Here is a 23,060-nt window from a genome sequence, read left to right as displayed (position 1 = left end):
AGGCTTCAGCAATATGTGAACTGTGAACTTCCAGATGTTCAAGCTGGTTTTAGAAAAGGCAGAGGAACCAGAGATCAAATTGCCAACATCCACTGGATCATCAAAAAAGCAAGAAAGTTCCAGAAAAACATCTATTTCTGTTTTACTGACTATGCCAAAGCCTTTGACTGTGTGGATCACAATAAACTGTGGAAAATTCTGAAAGAGATGGGAATACCAGACCACCTGATCTGCCTCTTGAGAAACCTGTATGCAGGTCAGGAAGCAACAGTTAGAATTGGACATGGAACAGACTGGTTCCAAATTGGAAGAGGAGTCCGTCAAGGCTGTATATTGTCACCCCGCTTATTTAACTTATATGCAGAGTACATCATGAGAAACGCTGGACTGGAAGAAGCACAAGCTGGAATCAAGATTGCCAGGAGAAATATCAATAACATCAGATATGCAGATGACACCACCTTTATGGCAGAAAGTGAAGAACTGAAGAGCCTCCTGATGAAAATGAAAGAGGAGAGTGAAAAAGTTGGCTTAAAGCTCAACATTCAGAAAAGTAAGATCAAGGTATCCGGTCCTATCACTTCATGGCAAATAGATGGGGATACAGTGGAAACAGTGGCTGACTTTATTTTTCTGGGCTCCAAAATCACTGCAGATGGTGATTGCAGCCATGAAATTAATAGACACTTACTCCTTGGAAGGAAAGTTATGACCAACCTAGACAGTATATTCAAAAGCAGAGACATTACTTTGCCAACAAAGGTCCGTCTAGTCAAGGCTATGATTTTTCCAGTGGTCATGAATGGATGTGAGTTGGACTATAAAGAAAGCTGAGTGCCGAAGAATTGATGCTTTTGAACTATGGTGTTGAAGACTCTTGAGAGTCCCTTGGACTGCAAGGAGATCCAACCAGTCCATCCTAAAGGAGATCAGTCCTAGATGTTCATTGGAAGGACTGATGTTGAAGCTGAAACTCCAATACTTTGGCCACCTGACGCGAAGAGCTGACTCATTGGAAAAGACCCTGATGCTGGGAAAGATTGAGGGCAGGAGGAGAAGGAGACGACAGAGGATGAGATAGTTGGATGGCATCACCGACTCAATGGACATGGGTTTGGGTGAACTCCAGGACTTGGTAATGGACAGGAAGGCCTGGCGTTTTGTGGTTCATGGGGTCGCAACGAGTTGGACACGACTGAGCAACTGAACTAAACTAAACTGAAAGCTACACTGGTCTTCCCTGATGGCTTAGATAGTAAAGAATCTGCCTGCATGTGGGAGACCTGGGTTCGATCCCTGGGTTGGGGAGATCCCCTGGAGGAGGGCATGGCAGCTCACTCCAGTACTCTTGCCTGGAGAATCCCCTTGGACAGAGGAGCCTGGCGGGCTACTGCTCATGGGGTCACAGAGTCAAACACGACTGAGCGACTAAGTACAGTACAAAGCTACTCTTAATACCATGTTATTATAACATGCTACAAATGGCACTTGCCTGGGGGCAACTTTTGCATCAAGATCAGTCTGCCTCAACATTGAACTCAAAAATAATACTTGATTCAAATAATCTGATTTACAAGATTTCTAAGGAAAAGTGCCAGGTGTCAACTAGGATTGGGCAGACCAGTTCCACTGGCTTTGTCATTACCATGGACTGGCTTTGGGCCAGGCAGAGAATACTTCAGCCCTCTCCCTCTCTTCCCACTTTGAAGACCTGCCACGCTGAGAAACCCTAGGGATTAGGACGGTGCAGGTCCCAACACACTACACAATGGCAAGGCCCCCTCCAGCAGCTGCACTGTGCTTAGTTGGTATGTTTCCTGGAAAAGCAGCAGCAGGTGCCTGGAGGGGTCAGGATGCCTGTCCTACACTTGGTGCCAAGTGAGCACACTGCCCCTCGCCAGGGCACTCAGCAGCGAGCCAGACCAGGTCAACCAGTAAGTTGAACACCATGGAAGATGTTGTCTCATGACAAGGTGATCTCAGAGCAAATTAAAGTACTAATCTCCAAAATTATACACCATACACCAAGTGGCATTTATATCTCCTAGTTGTACTCATGAGTGACTAGTGAGCGCATCTCCTCGGAGGTGTATTAACTTTCATGCAGCTTAAGTGCTGGTATGCTTATTGCATTTAAGCTCTCACTTAATGGTCTGAATTAATCTAACTTCTAGAGGTGCGTAATTTACTCTCTATTTAATAGGTCAGCCTTCTTTTCATTTTACAGCAATCTCATAACTTGTAATTACTCACTGTGTTGTTCTCTAATTCAGTGCCACTTAAGGTTTTACGGAAAGCTGGAGCTATATTTCAACCCTAAATCACCAAAACGTACAAAAATGTTTAAAAATTAAAATGGATTGCTTTCTTAGAAAAGGCAGGCTCACATATTATCAACAAATATATAGGTAGATATCTTGTCTTTTTTAAAATTAGATTTTATCACTATTATTGTGGCCACCTCAGGTGACTTGCAGGATCTTAGCTCCCCAACCCAGGCCCTTGGCAAGGAGTGCCAAGTCCCATCCTAACCTTTTGACCACCAGGGGCTTCCCTGTCCTTGCTCTGCATACTCACCAATTTGATTACTCATGTGAAAGATAAACTCCTGCGTTCAAAAACCTCAATTTTGAATGAGGTTCTTAAGAGAAATTAACCATAAATCTTAGCTCCACAGTGATCAACGTCAAGGTTAAAGTGAAAATAGTTTTCAACAAATACAATCAACCAATTTTATATACCAAAGGAAATTCTTTATTGTAAACAAGATATAAAGTACAACAAAAGAAATATTGTGCAAATTGTAAATCACAAGGATTTTTTTTAATTAAAAGTTCTTTTTTGTTTTCCAAGGGTCCAAAGTTTTGATGGCAGAAATCTATACCCAATATAGAGAAAAATGTTAAATGGAAAGACATAGTGACAGTTTTCACTACATGTTTTCAACAACTGACTTTTGTTTTACCACTGTGTACATCATCCACTACACAACAGAATATAACAGAAATACTGTTAACAAAAGTGAATGTTCTATTTTTCTACCTATCTTGTTCCACATTCTCCCCTCCCCCCAAAAAAACTTCTATAAATTAACAGGACATTTATCCATTTGTGAATAATGGTCACTAACTTTCTAATTCAATAAAGCACATGTTATATCCTCATAACATAAGGGTACTTTACTGATGACCTCAGCCATCTTTTTCAAGGAGTTATCTAAAATCCTTAATATCCCTTCTTTACAATATGTTTTCATCTTCAATTTTTTTTCTAAACAAAGTGCAGTGTATTTTAGAGTCTATGGAAAACACATTGGTATACAATTTTCAAATCTATACAAGAAACTGCAACCAACTAAGATTCAAAGCATAATAAAATACCTAGTAATAGTCATTTGTTGAACTTTTAAAACAAAAACGCAAGAAAAAATTGAAGCTACATTTCAAAGCAATTAAATTAATGAGGATTCCAATTCTTTGGGACCTCTTCAGCAATATACAGTTGCTCAATTCCAAACATCAGCAACTAGTGTAAAAATGCTAGTTCTAGATATATTTAACAACTACATCCACAAGTTGAATGGAAAGACTAAGAATAGTAAACAAGGTAACTCTAGGAAAGGATAATAATATTCGTGATGATACAAAACCAATTTTACATCTCCATCTCTGTACCGTAATGTTTTCCAGTCTCTACACTCTTGAAACCAGTGCTTTTGAAGAATCACATTGAAAAGTAATGGTGAAAGTAAAACAACAAATTGTGCACACAAGTTCAAAATCTGTGCTACCGGTGGTTGGGGTGACCTCACCTGAAACCTTCAAAAAATATTGAATAAAAGCTTTCTTCTCTCTCTTATGTGATAAGAAACAAGTCCTGCCACTCAGTGACCTGCCTGTGGCCGCAGCACTTCTTACTGTCTAACCCAGGCTGGGCCTTCTCCCCAGGCCGTGGGGCTTCTGCTTGCAGCCCACACTGGAGAGCCACAGACCTGCAGTGGAAGCATTTTTCTATCACCACTGGCTTCTGGCTGTGACCAAAGTTAAAGTTAGTCTGATTCTTCACCATCCGTCTATTACTGCGTGGGAGCCGGGGTTGGAGGTAGGGTAATGTCATTTAACTTGCTCACTTCCATCTGCCAGTTCGGTAGCTTCTTGGCTGACAGGTGGCGACGGGCGTGTTTGGTCAAATGGTCGCTCCTCATGAACCGCCGGTCACACATGGGACAGGCGAACTTCTTCTCACCTGTGTGGGTTCGTCGGTGTCTGGACAGTTCATCTGAACGGGCAAACCTCCTTTCACAACCTTTCCAGCTACAGCTAAAAGGTTTTTCACCTGAAACAAAAAAAAGTCCTATCTTTATTACTATGCATTTATTAGGTCATGGTCCTTTATGTATTAAATTGTATTTAAAGCTTAAAGACATGTTTTTTTAAAAAGAATCATCATTTGAGAAACTAAGACAAAAACACCTTAATGAAATCTTTTAGAAGACCATGCACTGGTGAATACCATCCACTGAATTGGCTGGTAAGGCCAGTTCTCTCTTAACATGCCTGGTTTACATTTGTGAGCACCGTCAAAAAAACATCACCCAAATTTCTCAGACATAAGTAAGAAATGGTTGGTACCTGTATGCGTTCTCATGTGGGCCTTCAGATGAGAACTTTTGAAGTAGGTCTTGCCGCATCCTGGGTGGCTACAGATGTGACTTCTTATCCTCGATGAGTCAATCTGAGGAGTGACTTTCGCTGAGGAAGGGGAAAACCCGGGAGCAGGGGCAATGGGAGAGAGTCTGGTGCCATTTGGGCTCACCACCGGAGGCTTTGGGTTCTGAACGACCGGCTGGGGCACGACAAACATGAGGGCGCCCTTGGGCACCTGAGTGCCCATGAATACGACGGGTGGGCAGACAGCCGGCGGCTGGCTGGGTGGCGTGCTGGGGACGACTGTCGTCATGACGGGGTTGTGTGCAGGGAGGGGAACCATCTGGCAGATGACTGGCATAGGGGGCACTCCCGCTGTGGACACCGCGGGTGGAGAGACTAAGACTGACTTCTGCTGGGGAGACGCGGGGGCCGGCTGAGGTCGGCAGATGACGGTCTCTGAGGAAGGCACAGAAAAGTCATAAAGTGCAGCAGGGCTTGGCTTCTCTTCAACATCTGCCTCTGTGTCTCTCTCACGTTTGGACCTGTTTGGTGACACAGCGGCACAAGGTATGTTTTTTCTTGCAGCCTCAGGATTTAGGTGGGTTCTTTTCCGAAACGAATTGTCCTGATAGTTGAGGATGCTGGCTGCTTTCACGGGGCATGATCGGTGGTTACACAGCTGGGCATCAGCTGTATGACGAATCACACTGGTTGCCTGAGCCTTGGGGAGTTTGGGGGCGGGTACGGGGTTCTTCTCCTCTTTGAAAGGTAGAGCAGCAATGTGAGGCTTGGCAGTATCTGACAATGATTTGAAGTGTCCAGTAGGTGGCGCTGGTGCCATCAGATTTGACACTTGAGAAGGTTCAAAGTCAGAGGGACTGTAAGGTGGAGTCAAACACTGCAGAGAAGAGAAACACAGGTAACAGCGTGAAGAACGGTCCAGGCCATGATATAAATTGTAAGAGGCATTATCATTTACATTCATCTTTGAAACAATACTTACAAATGCTGGGATTGTGGTATGAAAATCAGGTGTACCAGGAAGCAGATTCTCTTCCTCTGACGTATCAGACACTGGAGTAACGGGTCTGTTTTCAATGTATTTCTTAAAATCAGACTTCCAACTGCAACTCATTGACATAAGTGCTTCTACAGCTTCAAAGTCACTTTTCTCTGCAGTTTTGTTCCAGGAATACACATTCTCTTTTGATCTTTCACAGATCATTTCCATTCTTTCCTCCTATAAATACAAAAGACTCGTGTTATAAGCATACTGTTGTCATCCACTTGACACTCAGAGTAATGCGCTTTTTTTTTTTTTTTACAATCTGCACAGCTTTTCAAGATAAAACTTATTCTTCTCATCCCTACTATGAAGTAATAGTGATAAAATCTTCTCCATTCTTCCTCTCAAACTTAGGCTTGAACACGGATAACCTTGCAAGGAACTTATTACTATCAAGGGGACCTAAGATTAAAGATATCAATCCACTTGTCATTCAAAAGAGAACTGCTTGGCTTGGAAGAGAAACATTTTATGTTCTTTCCAGAGTAGCCAACTGCAACAGGAGTCTATGACCAGCTAATGCAATAACACACACAAACATACACATACACACACAAATCAGAAAATGGCAAAAATTGCAATATTTGACCAAAATTTGCAAAAAACTCTGTAAGGAATCTGCAATATTCAAAATAGAATCTTATTTTAACTGTTTAAAGAACTGCTCCAGGATAAAAATAACAGCACACGCTTTGTATTTATTTAAACAACTCCTCCCATCAGATATTTAATGCTTCATACTAAAGTTGCTTAAACTGTACTAAAATGGTTACCACCCTCCATCTCTTCAATTTTCCACTAACGTGATCCCACTTTTTGGCTTAAGTAGAGACTGTAAAAACACCGAAAAATATTCTTTACATTGCTAGGAATTGTTCTCAATTCTTGTTTAAAAACCCTTCGTGTAGAAACCTTTAAGAAGCTATTACTGCTCTTGAAATATAGCTAACAAGCAATTGCATAATCGCGCGCCTTTTACGTAAGCTGCAACGGACAGCGCATGTATGTGTAAAAGCCTCAAGACGCCAGTGCAACAGAGAAAAAAAAGAGAAAAGGCTAGGCAGGACAGAAAGAGTATGCGCTGGGAAGGGCAGGAAGAGAAGCCGGGAGGGGAGAGGAAAAGGAGTGGGGCGCGAGGGAGGCAGGAAAGGGAAGAGCGGGCGGAGGCGCGGGCGTGGGGAGGCAGACAAGGGGCGGGGGTGGGCGGCGGGGGAGATCCTCGCTGGCGGGGACAGACGGATGGGGCCGCCCTAACCTCAATGAGGCTCGCGGGTGAGTCACTGGGAACATTCCTCGCCCGCTCGCACGTCCCCGCGTCCCTGCCCCCGTCATTGGCCAGCCAGCCGGGCGGCCCGGGCTGGGATTGGCTGGGCGGCGGAGGGCGGGGGCGCGGAGGAGGAGGAGGGAGGGCGAGGCATGTGAACAAAGCGTGATCAGCGGCTGCTCCGGGCGGCGCAGGAAACGTGAACTGGGAATTGCCGCGCCGTCACCTTTCACCTACTTCCTGAGCCCGCGGGGCCCCCGCCCTCGCGACGGCCCGGGGGAGGGGCCGCGGGCGCCGCCGCCAACCGCCCGGCCGTGCGCGCCCGGGCCTGCGGGGAGGGGCGGGGCCGCGGCCGCCCGGCTCCCGGCGCGCCCGCCCCTTCCAGCTCCCCGCCGTTCCCTTAGGAACCGACAGCGGGGCCGGGCCTCGCTCCCGCCCTGGCGGAGGCTCGGGCTGGGTCACTCGGGGACGAGAAGCTCCCTGGGCGCATCCGTTCCCGGCCCACCCCCCGGCCTCCGCCTCAGCTGCCGGAGGAGGAGCCAGGTCCCCGCGGAAACCCGGCCCCCGCCCTCCTTCGGCCGCAGCCCCCGGGGACCCGGCCGAGCCCTCGGCGCTTCCCGCCCACGCCGCCCGCGGGATCTCAGACCACCCCGACTCGCCCCGAAGACGCGGCGCCCCCCTGTCCCCACGGTTTCCGGCAGCTCCGGCCCCCCCACCACCCCCGCGCCGAGCCCAGCATCTCCACGAGTTCCCAGACGTGCAGTCCCCAACAGGCCCGGTTCCAGGCGCGCGGCCCCCGCGTCTCGCAGCCCCGGCTCCCCCCGCCCACCTTCCTCACCCCGATACTGGGGTCCCACTTCCCACCCTTTCCATCTACTGTCGCCAAGGCGGCTCCGAGGCCCCCTCCCCCGCCAAGGCGTCCTCCGGAGGCCACCTGCCTGCCTGTTCCGGAGATAAGGGAGTCCCCTCCAGACGTCTGGGGTGGGGTAAACTCCCCGGGCCCGCGTGCCATCCCCTTGCACCCACGCCGGGCGCCCCTCCCCACAGCCCCCCCGCTATCTGCTGGGTAGCCCCAGTCCTGCAAGCCTCCGTTCAAGACCCCCCCGAGATGGGGAGTCCCCCTCTCCTCTCCGGTTGACTCCCCACCCCTCACATGCTCGAGAGCAGCCCCCTGCCAGCCTGGGGCGCATTCCTTATCCAGACGGAGGCATCTCTTCCCCCCCGGCGCCAGGTGCAGGGTGGCCCCCTCGTCCCCCCCTCCTGTACTTCCACGCCTCCTAGTCTCGCTGACAGGGCAGCCAGCGCCCCCCCCCCCCAATCTCCTCACTCTTCCCGCCCCTCCAGTCATCTCCCCCACCCCTCACTTGCTTCCAGTCTCCCAGGGGAGCTGCTCCCTTCCCCTCCTTACACCTCGAGCGAGACCCTCTCTCACTTCGTCTCTAGCTCCCAGCCTGCTTCTTCAGAAACCTCCCCCCCGCCCCCCGCTCCGCTACACACCCTCACCAATGCCCAGTCTGCAGGCGGGAAGCCCCTCTTCCTCTTCCATGACTCCCCTGCAACCTCTGTCCTCAGGCGAGGCTGATGTCAGGGGCTCGGGGGTCTCCCCGGACGCAGCGAGGCAAGAGAAGGGCTTGGGGCATCCCCAGGTGACTTACCGTAGCCTGCTGGAGAGAAGCGCCGCTGAAGTTGAGCATGGTTGGCTGCCCGGCCGCCGGCGACGAGCTGACTGGCTGCAAGGCTGTCCTTGGCTGCCTGGCCACAGACGGGCGCCCGGAGACACTCGACGCCGCTCCCGCCGCCGCCGCGCTCCGCGCCGTCTGCCCCCCTCCCCATTCAGGTAGCCGCTCAGCCTGCCCCGAGCCGCGGGCGGGGGTGGGGGCGGAGCCTGGCGCCGGCCAATCAGCGACAAAGGTGTGTGAGGCGCCGGCCAATGGGCTCGCGGGGCCACGCGTGATCAGCGGCTGCCCGGCAGCGTGAAGCTTGTGTCAGTGGAGCGTGTACACAATCCCCTGGCAGCGCGTTTCCCCGGGCCCAGCCCGAGGGAACTCCCGCCACCACCTGACTCTGTGGACGCGGCCCCCACCCCTCACCCACCCCCACTCTCCCTCCCCGGCCTGCAGTCCCCTTCCCTAGCCCAGGGGTGGGGCGGCGCCAGGAACCCGGGCCCAGCCCGGAGGCGCGGCCGCCGCGGCGCGCCCAGGCTCTCCGAGGAGAGCCGGGCCCACGTGGGAGGTGGGGAGGGATGCCCGCTCCGCCCATTCCCCTCCGCGGGCGAGGTCCCATCTCGGGCCGCTGCCGCCACGGGGTGGGCGGGACGCCGGGTGGCCAGGCGGGGGAGGCGGCGGCTGCAAGCCAAGGGTCCAGAGCCAAGAGATTTGCATTTGGAATCGCTCCGTCCTCTTGCGCTCCTGGCGAGAAAGGAGAGCCTGGTGACCGACCGAGCTGGATTTCTGGAGCATTTGCTGGGTTTTTGCCTAGTTGAACCGTGGGTAGCACCAGGGAACGGGAGGCGAGGGAAAGGGAATCCTGTCACTGAGCGGACACCTGCTCCTGCGCCCCCCCGCCCACGCCCGGGCCGCAGGCGCTAGCTCGCCCTCTCCATCTGCACTGCCGGCGGCGTTGCCCGCCCCCGTCCGCCCCGCCCATCCTTCCTCCAGGGCTGTGGAGAGAATGGTGTGGGGACTGCAGGAAGCCCCGAAAACTAGACCAGTGGGGGTGCTGGAGCCATAGGCCAGAGTTTTTTAATCTTTCTCTGGAGCCGACTCTCAGTTGCAGAACCGAGTTTTGAGCTCGGTGTAAAGTTTAAATTGCAGTCTACAAGCTGTTTCAAAGGTAGACCCTACCCCCACACCCACCCTGGGCCACGGCCTCCGGAAACGCTCTGCCGGGAAACTGCTGGTGGTGATGGGGGGGCGGGGTCTTCTAGGGTCACGAGGCGCCAGCCAGGGCACGCCAGGGAGTGGGTTGCTTTGGGAATGCTCGCCAAATCGAAGTCACGAAACCCCCTGCTCTCGGTCCCGCGAAAGCCCCAGCCACACCTCCACAACCCCCATCCCGAACCAGGTCAGAGGCGGTCTGGGGCCTCCGAACTGCGAGCCTATGGTTCTGCTTTGGCTCCTTGTCGGCTCCCTTTGGGTGATAGCGCGGCTTAAAACAAACTTAAAGCCACTCCTTGGGACTGGCTAACAGGGGGCAGAAGTCACTGCCCTTCCCTCCAGCTGCCTCACTTCTCCGTGTAACCGAAAGGCTGATGATGTAAGTGTCTTTTCTTTCCCCATAATCACAAAAATGAGTATAGAAAAGGAATAAACTAGGGAATCCCTTGGCGTTTCAGTGGTTTGGACTGGGTGCTTTCACTGCCATAGCCTGGGTTCAACCCCTGGTTGGGGAACTGAGATCCCGCAAGCCTCGGGGCATTGCCAGAAAGAAAAAAAAAAAGAAAATCAATGAATTAAATATTTTAGAAACAGGCCCAGGCTAGCCAACAACAGTAGTAGTAATAATAATAGGATCAACCAGGGCTAGACACGCCCACTGAGAGAGGGCAGGAGGACTGAATGGCCGCCTGTCACTGCCTCTCCTGAATCTGCTGGAGGGGCGCCAGCTCAGCAGCTCAGGCAGCTCTTCCTGTCTCCCCTTCATCCCCTGCCCAGGCTTCTGTCTGCAGCGGCGGGCGGCCCTCCCTGCAGGCTTCCTTCCGCCTGGGTTGTCCCATCCTGTTGATGTGAGCCTGGAGGGGATTGGAGCAGCTGGCCCTGGGCACCTGCTGCAGCAGAGGAAGCTCCTGTCTGTGCCCAGCCTGCCTTCCTGTCAGGGAGCTGCCCCCGGGGAGGCCGCAGCCCGCCCTCCAGGTTCCTGGGTCCCTTCCTCAGGAATGTGGGGCCTGCTGGCATGGTTCTCCTGCACGCTGAGGAGCAGGGAGCATTTCTGGCTTGTGGGAGTGATTCAAAACAGGAAAGAAAAGGGGTAGGAGGAACACTGTGGTGGTGGCAGCATTCCTAGAGATTCAGAGAAAGATGTTACCCGGGCACCTCAGGTTGAAAGGAACCTAAACTAAAGCCCTTGTTTTTACTTCTTCCCATATGGGCTTCTCATCTCCCATCCAGCCTTCACTGTCTGCCTCAGTTGGTCCCCAGGTGTGAGCAGAATGTCTCTCTCCCCTCACTTTGCACTTGTGCCCCTCAAATGTCCCTCTATGTCAGGCTGCCATCAGTGCTTGCTTGGAGTAAAGAACCTGCACTCCCCTCGCACAGCCCCCACCCCAGCCCCGCTGGCACGCCAATGGCAAACTCTCCACACTGGAACTAGAGTGGGGTTTTCAAAAGTCAGGACCAATCATGATTATCTGTCCTTAAAAAATGATCCTTTGCTCCTATTGCCTAGGAGGTTAAAGGTCATTCCATCCTGCCCCCAACTTTCCCCAGCCTCCCAGTCTTCTCTCTCACGCAGATATACCCTTGCCTATGGTCACATCCTCATTCAATAAGCATTGTATTGCTCATTTATCTACTGCATTCAACAAATATTTGTTGAGCACCTACTATGTGTTGTATTCACTGGGACAACCACAATGAATAAGACAGGCGATGTCCCTGCTCTCAAAAGGCTTGGATGGGAGGATAAAGACAAATAGACTATGAGTGTATGTGTTAGTCGCTCAGTTGTGTCCAACTCTTTGCGACCCCATGGACTGTAGCCCACCAGGCTCCTCTGTCCTTGGAATTATCCAGGCAGGAATGCTGGAGTGGGTAGCCATTCCCTTCTCCAGGGGATCTCCAGGAAGGGGATCTTCCTGACCCAGGGACTGAACCCAGGTCTCCCTCATTGCAGGCAGATTCTTTACTGTCTGAACCACCAGGGAAGCCCCAAGTAGACTATATGTAAATAAAAGCTCCTTCAAGATGGTGGCCATGTCATAATCATCTTTGTGGTCCAGTGCAGACACTTTAGGTGGTCACAGTTCTTTAATGGAGGAAATAAAATTGTAGGTTGTCTGTGAAGATTCACTGAGGTTATAGGCAGAATGTGGACAACTGCCTAGGCAGAAGTATGGACCCTTCTAATCCTTTCCCTTAACTTGCATCATTACAGCAGCAGGCATGGAAAACTGTCATCTTAGGCATGAGTGAAAGAAAGCCCTGAGCAGGAGTAAGCAGTACTTCAGTTAAATGCTGGTCACCCTCCTGGTAATGGTGCTGGTTTCTCCTTCAATTGGAACTGCGAAGGAAGGTGTGGGGCAGGTGGCTGACACGTAAAGATCCCTCAGTTCAGTTTTATGGATACTAAAACACATTGTCCCCACCAGCCGTCTTCTCTTTGCTCCTTACAGTCAGTGGATATTTCACCATTCATTCATTGCCCTACCATATGCCAGGCACTAGCTGAACACTGAGAAACAACCATAACAAAAGACACAGCTCATAGGAGCTTCCAGTACAGTGAAAGAAGGAAATAAGTGAGCTGGCCGGCCATGACTGTAGTGTGATGAATGCTAAGTAGAGGGTGTGCAGCGTGTCCTAGGTAGGTGAGGAAGGAAGGGGTGAGGGAAAGCTCTTTTGGTTGGCATCTAAGCTGGAGGAGAGGAGAAGTGCAGGTGGAGAGTAGAGAGAGTGGTGGGGATTCAGGATGCTCTGAATTGTCTGCTCACAAATTTGAGAGTCAGGATGAGGCGTTTAGGATCTTAAGGGAAGCAGCCCCAAACATCAGGGGCCTTTGTGTGCCCTGCTAAGGAATGTAGATGTGGAACTTTTATATTGAGGACAATGGGGACCTACTGACAGGTTTTAGCAATGATAGTATAGAAAATTCATTCTGGCCCAGTTTGGATGCTGGATCAGAGAGCCTGGGGTCTAACACCAGTGAAAAGTCTTTTGTAGCAATAGAGGCAGCAAATTTGACAGTGGCAGGCATGGAAAGGCTGGAATAGAGACACCAAGAACCAGGAGGATTTGGTAATTGATTGGATGTAGGCATGAAGAAGAGGGAGATGTAGAGCAGGACTGCTGAGTTTTCGGCTTGATTCACTGGAGGAAACAGGACAAAAATGAGACACTATTGCCCAGGAAAGGGGCTCCAGAGAGGTAGTAAGTTTGAGTGGGGAGGAAGAAAATGCCAAATTTGATTTAGGACGTGTAAAACTGAAGTTACCCTTGGGACATCCAAACAGAGATATCCAGGAGGCAGTTGGAATTTCACATCTGGAGCCCAGAAGAGAAGAATCTGGGCTGGAAATTAAAATTTGGTTGTCATCAGGGTGTAGGTGGCAGTCAGAACCAGAGAATGGATGAAATCCTCTAGGGAGAGTAAGGAACAAGAGGTGTAAAAACTGCAGGTGGTCCTCTGGTGAACTACAGGCTCAGGATGGAGATTAAGAGGGAACAGCCACACGCTGAAATACTGGCAAAATGTGACACAGTGAGGACTTCCCTCACGCATGCTGCATGAGAGAAGTGCGTAAATATGCACTTATTTCTTGGCCTAATGTGATGTAAAGTGGAGATGAGAGGCAGACGGGCTGATTCAGAAACTGAAAGTATCAGACAGATTAGAAAAAATAATTATCCCCTCTGACTGGTGAATACATCATTCATTATTTTCATTACACTAGTTACCATAGTTTTTAAGCTCTTTAAAAAAAATCTTCTAAAATATTGATATGTTGAGTAGCTTGTTTCTAAAGATGGTCACAAAACCCCTCCCATTCTGCATAACCTTTTCCAGTGACTGCCATTCCTGCACCAAGAGGTGTGAAGTTTAATTCCCCCAACCCTTGATTCTGGGCTGGCCCTATGACTCATGACCTGTAGAAATCTGGGTGGTGCTATGGGATTTCATGCCTGGGTTTTAAGAAGCCTTTGAATTTCCCAGTTTTACTCTCTTGGAAATCAGCCACCAGGCAGAAGTTGCTTAGGCTAGGCTAACTTACTGAATAAAGAGAAAACGTTTGAAGGGAGAATGGCCACGTGGAGAAGGTATCCCAACCACCAGCCAGGACCAGGACTCCATCTGGGGAGTTCCTAGTCCTGGTCAAGCAGGCCTAGCTGACACAACCTGGAGAAGAGATAGGCTCTCCTTGAATTTCTGACCCACAGAATCATGAACAATAAATGGAAGAGCAACCCACGCAGCGTTTCCTGCCTCCCCTCCACCCAATATCCCTTTACCCCCACTTTTATCTGCAGGGATGTCCCTAGGTTTGGGGGTGGCTTCATATGCCACAAGGGATAACTGAAAAAGTGTGTTTCAGCTGTGGAGGGACAGATGCAGTTTTCAAAATACTCATTTTATATGAATGTGTGCATGCTCAGTTGCTTCAGTTTTGTCTGACTCTTTGTGACCTAGTGGACAGTAGCCTACTAGGCTCCTCTGTCCATGGATTCTCCAGGCATGAATATTGAAGTGGGTTGCCATGCCCCCCTCCAAGGGATCTTCCCGACCCAGGGATCAAGCTCTCATCTCTTATGTCTCCTGCATTGGCCAGCAGGTTCTTTACCACTAGTGCTACCTGGAAAACCCGATACTTTTTTTTAAAGAATTTAAAACAGCTGAGAGAGTGCCCCGGGAAGGAGGTCTAGAATAATTGATGTATTAGTAAAGGGAGAAGGGGCTTCCCTGGTGGCACGATGGATAAAAGTCCTCCTGCCAATGCAGAGGGACACAAGTTTGATCCCTGGTCTGGGAAGATCCCACATGCCGCAGAGCAACTAAGCCTGTGCCCCACAACCACTGAGCATATGTGCTCTAAAGTCCAGGAACCTCAACTCCAGAGCGGAGAGCCACAACTACTGAAGTCTGTGCATCCCAGAGCCTCTGCTCCACGAGAGAAGCCACCACAATAAGAAGTCCGCACACTGCGAGGAAGAGTAGCCCCTGGTCTCCACAAGAAAGCCCACTCGGAGCAGCGAAGACCAGGGCAGCCAAAGATAAACGAATAAATAAATAGAAAAGGAAGAAGAATTGGAGGAAGAAATAAATGGTTTTAACTTGCAGAAGGGGGAAGTATGTAGATCTGGAAGAACCCAACCCCCAGCAGCCCTGTTCCCACTCCCACCCCCCAGCACTCCACTGGGGCTCTGAGACGGAAATAAACTGGTAACAGGAAGGAAGGAGGTTCATGTGAACTTGATCCAGCGCCTGCTGTGCGCAAGCACAGCCTAGTTCACCAGGAATACAGGAGACCTAATTTGATCCTTATATAAAGTCCATGGTTTTATTATAACATTTTAGATTTTTTTTTGGTAAAGAATTACATATTTCCACTCTGCAGTCCCCTCTTTTTTATGTCCCCAAGAGGTGTAAAGCTAGTTAAGCAGTACTGCAGGGTTCCAACTAGCAGTAAAACAAGAGTTGTTTAACATTTTGATTCTTATGAAATGAAAACAGCCTTGTTGCCTTTGTTTGTTTGTTTTTAACAAAGGTTATATGCGCTGATCATTGAAAAAGATACAAAAAGGAATAAAATGAGGAAAATCTCCCACAAAGATACTCAGAATTAACCACTATTAACATTTGGATACACATTTTTCAGACTTTTTCTCTGCCCTGCCTTCTCACTCCTGCTTCTCTAAATAATACAGTGTGCTACTTTGTAACCTGCATTTTTGTTTATTAACATAATCTATCACGCTACACATGAAGATTACAGAGTTCTTACAGCCTGCTTAAAAGTATGAGCTGCCATTTTCTCTGTAGAGCCTCAGTTACTAACTTTTACCTACATACAGACTTCAGAATCCCGGGGATCTTGTCATGGGTATGAAAGGAGGGGTGTTCCTTTTCAAAAGCCAAATGTCTTCCAGCTTCTTTGTGAATCACTGCTTGGCACAGGCTTTCTCTAGTTGCGGAGAGTGGGGGCTACTCTTCATTGCGGTGCAGGGGCTTCTCACCGTGGCGGCTTCTCTTATGGCACAGTACAGGCTCCAGGTGCTTGGGCTTCAGTAGTTGTGGCTCAGTACTTGCAGTTCATGGGCTTGAAAGCGGTGGCCTCAGTAGTTGTACTGCATGGGCTTAGTTGCCCCGCAGCATGTAGAATCTTCTGGGTCCAGGGATCGAACCCAAGTCCCCTGCATTGGCAGGCGGATTTTTATCCACTGTGCCACCAGGGAAGTCTGGCACTGGCATTTTTAATTGAAATTTTCTGAATGTTGAGAAGATCTAGAAGAAGGGCAAGTGTCATAAATGTGCTCCCTTGCGGTTCTTCAACCCCCCTCTCCCACCAAGTCTGACTGCAATGATGTGCAGTCCTCTTGGGAAAGCCTTCATTTCACCCCTGAAGCCAAGCACACAGGCCCTTTTGGTTTTAAGTGCTATGTTGCTACTGATAACAGATACAAAACAAATGTAGGAGGCGACCCAACAACCAAAAAGACTGGAAGATGTGATAAAGCTTCCAGAATCTGACACAGTCCTTTTACAGTTTAATGAAGCCTATGAGCTCCTTCTCTGAAAAACACTAAGTTCATAAAATGCAGTTGGTCAAAATACAAAGGAAACCACTATACTGATACAGAGTTACCAAGGGGTTTCCCCCCTGGCTCAGTGGTAAAGAATCCACTTGCAGTGCAGGAGACACAGGTTTGATCCCTGGGTCGGGAAGATCCCCCAGAGAAGGCAATGGCAATCCGTTCCAGTGTTAACTGCCTGGAGAATCCCATGGTCAGAGGAGCCCAGCGGGTTACAGCCCATAGAGTCTGCCTGAATCGACTTAACATGCACATAGTATGCAGAGTTATGAAAATATTTAAAAATTATAATTTAGCAATATAGTGCCCTTTTATGAACACATGAAAAAATAATATCTAAGGGGAAAGCAATAAATTGGGAGATTGAGATTAACATATACACACATGCGTGCATGTGTGTTAAGTTGCTTTTGTCTTGTCCAACTCTTGAGACCCTATAGACTGTAGACTGCCAGGCTCCTCTATCCATGAGATTTTCCCGGCAAGAATACTAGAGTGGGTATTGCCATGTCCTTCTCCAGGGAATCTTCCAGACCCAGGAATTGAACCCATGTCTCTTAGGTCTCCTGCGTTGGAATGCAGGTTCTTTACCACTGGTGCCACCTGGGAAGCCCTCTATAGACACCACTATATATAAAATATATGTAACTAATAAGGACCTGCTGTATAGCACAGGGAACTCTACTCAATATTCTGTAATGGCCTATGTGGGAAAAGAATCTTTAAAAAAGTGGATATTCAGTTCAGTTCAGTCGCTCAGTCATGTCTGACTCTTTGCAACCCCACAGACTGCAGCATGCAGGCTTCCTTGTCCATCACCAGCTCCCAGAGCTTGCTCAAACCCATGTCCATCAAGGCGGTGATACCATCCAACCATCTCATCCTCTGTCATCTCCTTCTCTTCCCACCTTCAACCTTTCCCAGCATCAGGGTCTTTTCCAATGAGTCAATTCTTCACATCAGGTGGCCAGACTATTAGAGTATCAGCTTCAACATCAGTCCTTCCAATGAATATTCAGGACTGATTTCCTTTAGGATTGACTTGTTGGATCTCCTTGCAGTTCAAGGGACTCTCAAGAGTCTTCTCCAACACCACAGTTCAAAAGCATCAATTCTTCCGTGCTCAGCTTTCTTTATAGTCCAACTCTCACATCCATACATGACTACTGGAAAAACCATACTTTGACTAGACAGACCTTTGTTGGTAAAGTAATGTCTCTGCTTTTTAATATGCTGTCTAGGTTGGTCATAACTTTTCTTCCAAGAAGCAAGCATCTTTTAATTTCATAGCTGCAGTCACCATCTGCAGTGATTTTGGAGCCCAAAAAAGAAAGTCTGTCACAGTTTCCATTGTTTCCCCATCCGTTTGCCATGAAGTGATGGGACCAGATGCCATGATCTTTGTTTTCTGAATGTTGAGTTTTAAGCCAACTTTTCCACTCTCCTCTTTCATTTTCATCATGAGGCTCTTTAGTTCTTCTTCACTCTCTGCCATAAGGGTGGTGTCGTCTGCATATCTGAAGTTATTGATATTTCTTCTGGAAATCTTGATTCCAGCTTGTGCTTCCTCCAGCCCGGTATTTTGCATGATGTACTCTGCATATAAGTTAAATAAGCAGGGTGACAATATACAGCCTTGATGTACTCCTTTCCCTCTTTGGAATCAGTCTGTTGTTCCATGTCCAGTTCTAACTGTTGCTTCTTGACCTGCATACAGATTTCTCAGGAGGCAGGTCAGGTGGTCTGATATTCCCATCTCTTGAAGAATTTTCCACAGTTTGTTATGATCCACACAGTCTCTTGTGATCTAAACAGTCAAAGGCTTTGGCGTAGTCAATAAAGCAAAAGTAGATGTTTTTCTGGAACTCTCTTGCTTTTTTGCTGATCCAATGGATGTTGGCAATTTGATCTCTGGTTCCTCTGCCTTTTCTAAATCCAGCTTGAACATCTGGAAGTTCACGGTTCACTTACTGTTGAAGCCTGACTTGGAGGATTTTGAGCATTACTTTGCTAGTGTGTGAGATGAGGGCAATTGTGTGGTAGTTTGAGCATTCTTTGGCATTACCTTTCTTTGGGATTGGAATGAAAACTGACCTTTTCCAGTCCTGTGGTCACTGCTGAGTTTTTCAGATCTGCTGGCATATTGAGTGCAGCACTTTCACAGCATCATCCTTTAGGATTTGGAATAGCTCAACTGGAATTCCATCACCTCCACTAGCTTTGTTCGTAGTGATGCTTCCTAAGGCCCACTTGACTTCATACTGTATAACATGTATAACTGATTCACTTTGCTGTACACCTGAAACTAACAGAACATTATAAATCAACTATGCACCAATAAAAATCAAAAACAAAAATATCTAGTGTGGATCTAATAACTGAAGTAATATTGAAGTTGTGATGAGCATAAACATGATTCTGAAATGTGCAGTAGTTGCAATTCTATATAGAAATATTTGTGATTTCTCTCAGTGACAAAGTCACTGCTGTTGCTGTGGTGTGTTTTCTATATGTGGTTATGATAAAGAAAATGCTAAGTTTGAAGACTCCTGAACTCTATTCATAAATATCTTGGGGGCCTGGGAGCCCCCATATTAAACACTCTTGCTTAACCTGCTTTTATTATTATTATTGTTTCATTTTGGCTGTGCTGGGTCTTCATTGCTGTGCAGGCTTTTCTCTAGTTGCGGTGAGCGGGGGCTGCTCTCTAGGCTTCTCACTGAGGTGGCTTCTCTTGCTGCGGAGCAGGGCTCGAGGATTGCGGGCTTCGGTAGTTGCAGCACAAGGGCTCAGTAGCTGTGGCTTCCGGGCTCTAGAGCACAGGCTCAGTAGTTGTGGCACATGGGCTTTGTTGCTCCATGGCGTGTGGGATCTTCCCAGATCGGGGATTGAACTTGTGTCTCGTGCTTTGGCAGGCAGATTCCTACCCGCTGGAATACCAGAGAAGTCCCTACCTGCTTTTAAGAAGGAAAAATGGACCCTGGTACACAATCAAGGGAGGGACCCCCTAATAGCTCCACCCATCTCATACTCAGTGACCATCTGGCTGCCGCAGGAGAACTGAGGCTGAATAGCAGTGAGTACAACATGCATCCCAGGAGACACCGGACTGGGCAGCTTCAACAGCAGTTCACTTGTGTTTGGCTCTGAAATTAGCTCTTTCTGGGTGTTTTCCTGTTGGAATGAGGAAACGTGGGGCATGGGGAGAGGGGGGTGTAAATAAAGTATGACCTTGAGAGGCAGTTGCCGAGTCTGAAAATCTGGCTGCACTGGCTCTTCTGGGTATTCCTGGGCTAGTCCCTTTAGACAGCCCAGCCTCAGTTTCCTCACCTGTGCCATGGGAATTACATAATAACTGATACCCAAGAAAATCAGGGTTTGGGAAGAGTTTAAATAGGACAGACTATGTGAAAATGTTTGGCAAAGACTGAAGCAGTGCTTCTCAAACTCTAATGTGCATAGAATCCCTTGGCAATCTTGCTAAAGTCAGATTCTGATGCAGTAGGTCTTGGGCGGGCATGAAGATTCTGAATTTCTAACAAGCAACATCCCAGGTGATACCTAAGCTGTTGGTCCAAGGACCACACTTTGAGTAGTAAGTACTCTACAGATGTTCCTTGTTATCACTCAGTGTCACTTTAATATTCCATCTAACTCTCTCACACGAGGAGGATGACAGCTGAAGATAAGGAGGCAGACCCAGCTCATCAAGCGAGGCGAGGCTTCTGCTCAGCAAGATACTCTGGTCTTGCAGCCCCACCTTCCCTGTCTCTTGTCTTCCACTACCAGCCATGGTGAAGACTGGCGATGATGACCAAGTGAAATCATGTTTTAGTCCAGATCAGCAGAAACTAACCAATCATGGGAGCGGAAACAAATGTTGAATGGGATATTTATACATAGAAGTGTATAGAGAAAATATTTTGCATTTGTAATGCTAAATATCTCCTAAACTTTCCGGAGAATTTATATTGCATCTTTTGGTTTTGCAAATCAGATCGTTCATCCCCGCACAGTTCTCCTAAAGCATCCCCATTCTCGTGGTACTCATAGGTGAAGAGCTTTACAGAATGCCCTGTGACCTTACTGTATCTGTTCTAAACTTCTGTCTTAGAAAGCCAAAGAAGACCAATATCAGAAGGGTGATGACGGTGCAGCTGAGAATGTCGAAGATGGAGCACCAGTGCATGGCTGGAGGGAGTGTCAGTTGGTACCATCACTCAGAAAAGCAGTCTGACAGCTGCTGGGATTACAGCTGTTGAAATTAAGCATGCACATGCCCTATGACTTGTGAAAAAAATTTTGACTATATACTCCCAAGAAATTCCCTCACAGGTCCATAAGGATGTTCATCATGGGATTTCTTGGGGTAAGTGAATAGTGGAGGCAGCCCAGGTGCTTATCATTAGAGAAAGGTATTATTAGTAAAATATGGAAGATGTGCACTGTTAAAAAGTCGACAGCAGTTAAGAAATGTCAACCAGATGTACATAGCAACACTGATGGGACTTAGAAACCTAGTGTTGAGAGGAAGACAGGAAACAGAACAGGATTTATAGCACATTATCACTTCTATAAAGATATATTCACATGATAGTGATAAGCCTTTTGAAAAAGGTATGCATGCACATCTAAAGATAAGTTAAACATGAGAGTAGGTACTGTTGGGCCAAAAGGAATATAATTAGGGTTTGGAGGTTAAAAAGTAAAAAGTAAAAGAACCTTATATGGATTAATGATGAAGTGTTTAGAAACTGAGTTTTTAATTCAAATTTCCTCACCTGGGGTGAAAAAAAGATAAAACTTTTATCTAAAGCTTTCCTGTATCAAATGCATAAGGACCTTCACAGTCCAGCCCTACTTGACGTATTCCACGTGTAACTCCCCATTTCAGGGGCCATTTTCCCCACTGTTGCCTTGCTACAGATTTCAGACTTCCTCCCTTTGACATCTTTCCTGCTGCAGCTGGTGTCCTCTCATCTTGATTTCTTGCTACACTCACCTGCAGCAGGTCCCTAGCAGACAGAACCTGGGCTCCAAAGTAACGTGGACATCACTGTCCACAGGTGTGTCAGGATATATTCAATCAGGGGGTTGCTTCCTCAGTTCTGCTGACACCACTGATTTGACAGAGAATCTAAGGAGTTCCCTTATTGTGCATCTGTCTCCTGCAGGACATACCACACAGGGCAGTCGTCTATAATTTAAGTATTTCTGATCTTCATTAGACCGTGAACTCATGGAGGATGGGAACCTAATTTCCTGTGTCCACTGCCCAAAATTAATCACATAAGAAGCCCATCAATGTTTTAGAAATGGATCCCCCAGTCCCCTAAGACAGGATGGAGCAACCTGACCTCAAACTAGTTTATACCTAATTTAAAAGTTTAATTGGTAGTAGTTTCAAAGTGCTTTGTTTTATGGTGCTAGAATATGTCCCCAAATTAATACATGATAACAAGGAGAGAGTTGCTCCTGTCCTTATGTCCAAAGGTATAAAGTACCATCTACTGTTTTCCTTCCCTTCAAGAAACGATGGAATGTGTGTTCCAGAAACGATCGTGTACATGTCTGCTGAGTCCCTTCAGTCTTGTCTGACTCTGTGATTCTATGGACTGTAGCCCACCAGGCTCCTCTATTCATGAGATTTTCCAGGCAAAGAATACTGGAGTGGGTCGCCATGGCCTCCTCCAGGGTATCTTCCACCACCCAGGGATTGAACCCAGGTCTCCTGGGTCTCCTGCATTGCAGGCAGATTCTCTACCCATTGAGTAACCTGGGAAGCCCCAGAAATAATTGGATAAATCTAAAAATAAAAAAAATTGGACATCATTAAAGTGAACTCTTGGGTTCCCACGGTTTGGGAAGGAAAGCAGAAGCGGGTGAAACGCTAGAGTGAAAGCCTCTGCAAGAAAGGAGTGGAGTATTCATCACTAGAACCTCACGTCCTTCAGAAAAATGGAAGCTACCTTCTGTGCAGCCAGATCTGGTGTGCACATGACCAGCAGGATCCGGTATTTGCCAGGTTGGTTGTTTATGGGAATTTCCAAATGGCAAGAACACAGAGCCGTTCTCTAGCCTCTGACAAAATCCACCGGGTCACAGAGCATCATGGGACTCCTCCAGCCTAGCTGCAACTCCGCGATCTGAGGTGGGCTGGAGCGTTCCTTCATCATCATAATGGTTGTGAACACAAGCCCAGCACAAGGGCATGAGGCCTTCTGGGATAGGGTTTTCTCAAAAGGAAAGATTAGGGACTTCCCCAATGGTCCAGTAGTTAGGACTCCACGCTTTCACTGCCAAGGGCCCAGGTTCAACCCCTGGTCTGGGAACTAAGAGCTCACCAGTGGCAGGGCATGGCCAAAAAAAAAAAGGAAAGATCAATTTCTAATTTACTTTTTCCACCACTGTCCTTCTAGGACAGGGTCCAAGACTCATTTTTACATACCCAGCTAAATGCAATGAAAAGCCCCTCTGACAGCTGAGGGAAGAGCAAGCCGGTGGTGAAATGGATTGGTCCAGGGCCTGGCTTCCAATCCCTCACCACAGCAGTCGGCAGTTTTCAGCTCTAAGTGACGTTTGCTGTCTGCTAGGACTCAGGGTGGTTAGCTTCAGCTGCC

General features: G+C 48.2%; 1 protein-coding gene and 1 long non-coding RNA gene across 3 annotated transcripts; one reads left to right on the top strand and one right to left on the bottom strand.

Annotated features, from left to right (window-relative positions):
• Nucleotides 1-2,731: 2,731 nt before the first annotated feature.
• On the bottom strand, nt 2,732-8,954 carry KLF10 (KLF transcription factor 10). The gene is made up of 4 exons (XM_055546500.1): nt 8,635-8,954; nt 5,653-5,889; nt 4,632-5,547; nt 2,732-4,335 (listed from the first exon to the last, which is right to left on the bottom strand). The coding sequence occupies exons 1-4, from the start codon at nt 8,671-8,673 to the stop codon at nt 4,076-4,078; spliced, it is 1,452 nt and encodes a 483-aa protein (XP_055402475.1). The 5' UTR covers nt 8,674-8,954; the 3' UTR covers nt 2,732-4,075.
• A 456-nt stretch (nt 8,955-9,410) lies between these two features.
• On the top strand, nt 9,411-22,786 carry LOC129626996 (uncharacterized). Of its 2 annotated transcripts, none has more exons than XR_008702372.1 (3): nt 9,411-10,234; nt 19,356-20,234; nt 20,555-22,786. It is a non-coding gene; the product is annotated as an uncharacterized LOC129626996 (long non-coding RNA). The 2 variants fall into 2 exon arrangements; XR_008702373.1 differs by lacking the exon at nt 9,411-10,234 and having other exon boundaries at nt 18,948-20,234; nt 20,555-20,809; nt 21,971-22,786.
• The last annotated feature ends 274 nt before the right edge of the window (nt 22,787-23,060 follow it).

Source organism: Bubalus kerabau, chromosome 14, assembly GCF_029407905.1.
Source record: "Bubalus kerabau isolate K-KA32 ecotype Philippines breed swamp buffalo chromosome 14, PCC_UOA_SB_1v2, whole genome shotgun sequence".
NCBI classification, from domain to species: domain Eukaryota; kingdom Metazoa; phylum Chordata; class Mammalia; order Artiodactyla; family Bovidae; genus Bubalus; species Bubalus kerabau.
The sequence above is the reverse complement of the archived record's forward strand: the minus strand, read 5'-3'. Positions and strand labels throughout refer to the sequence as shown.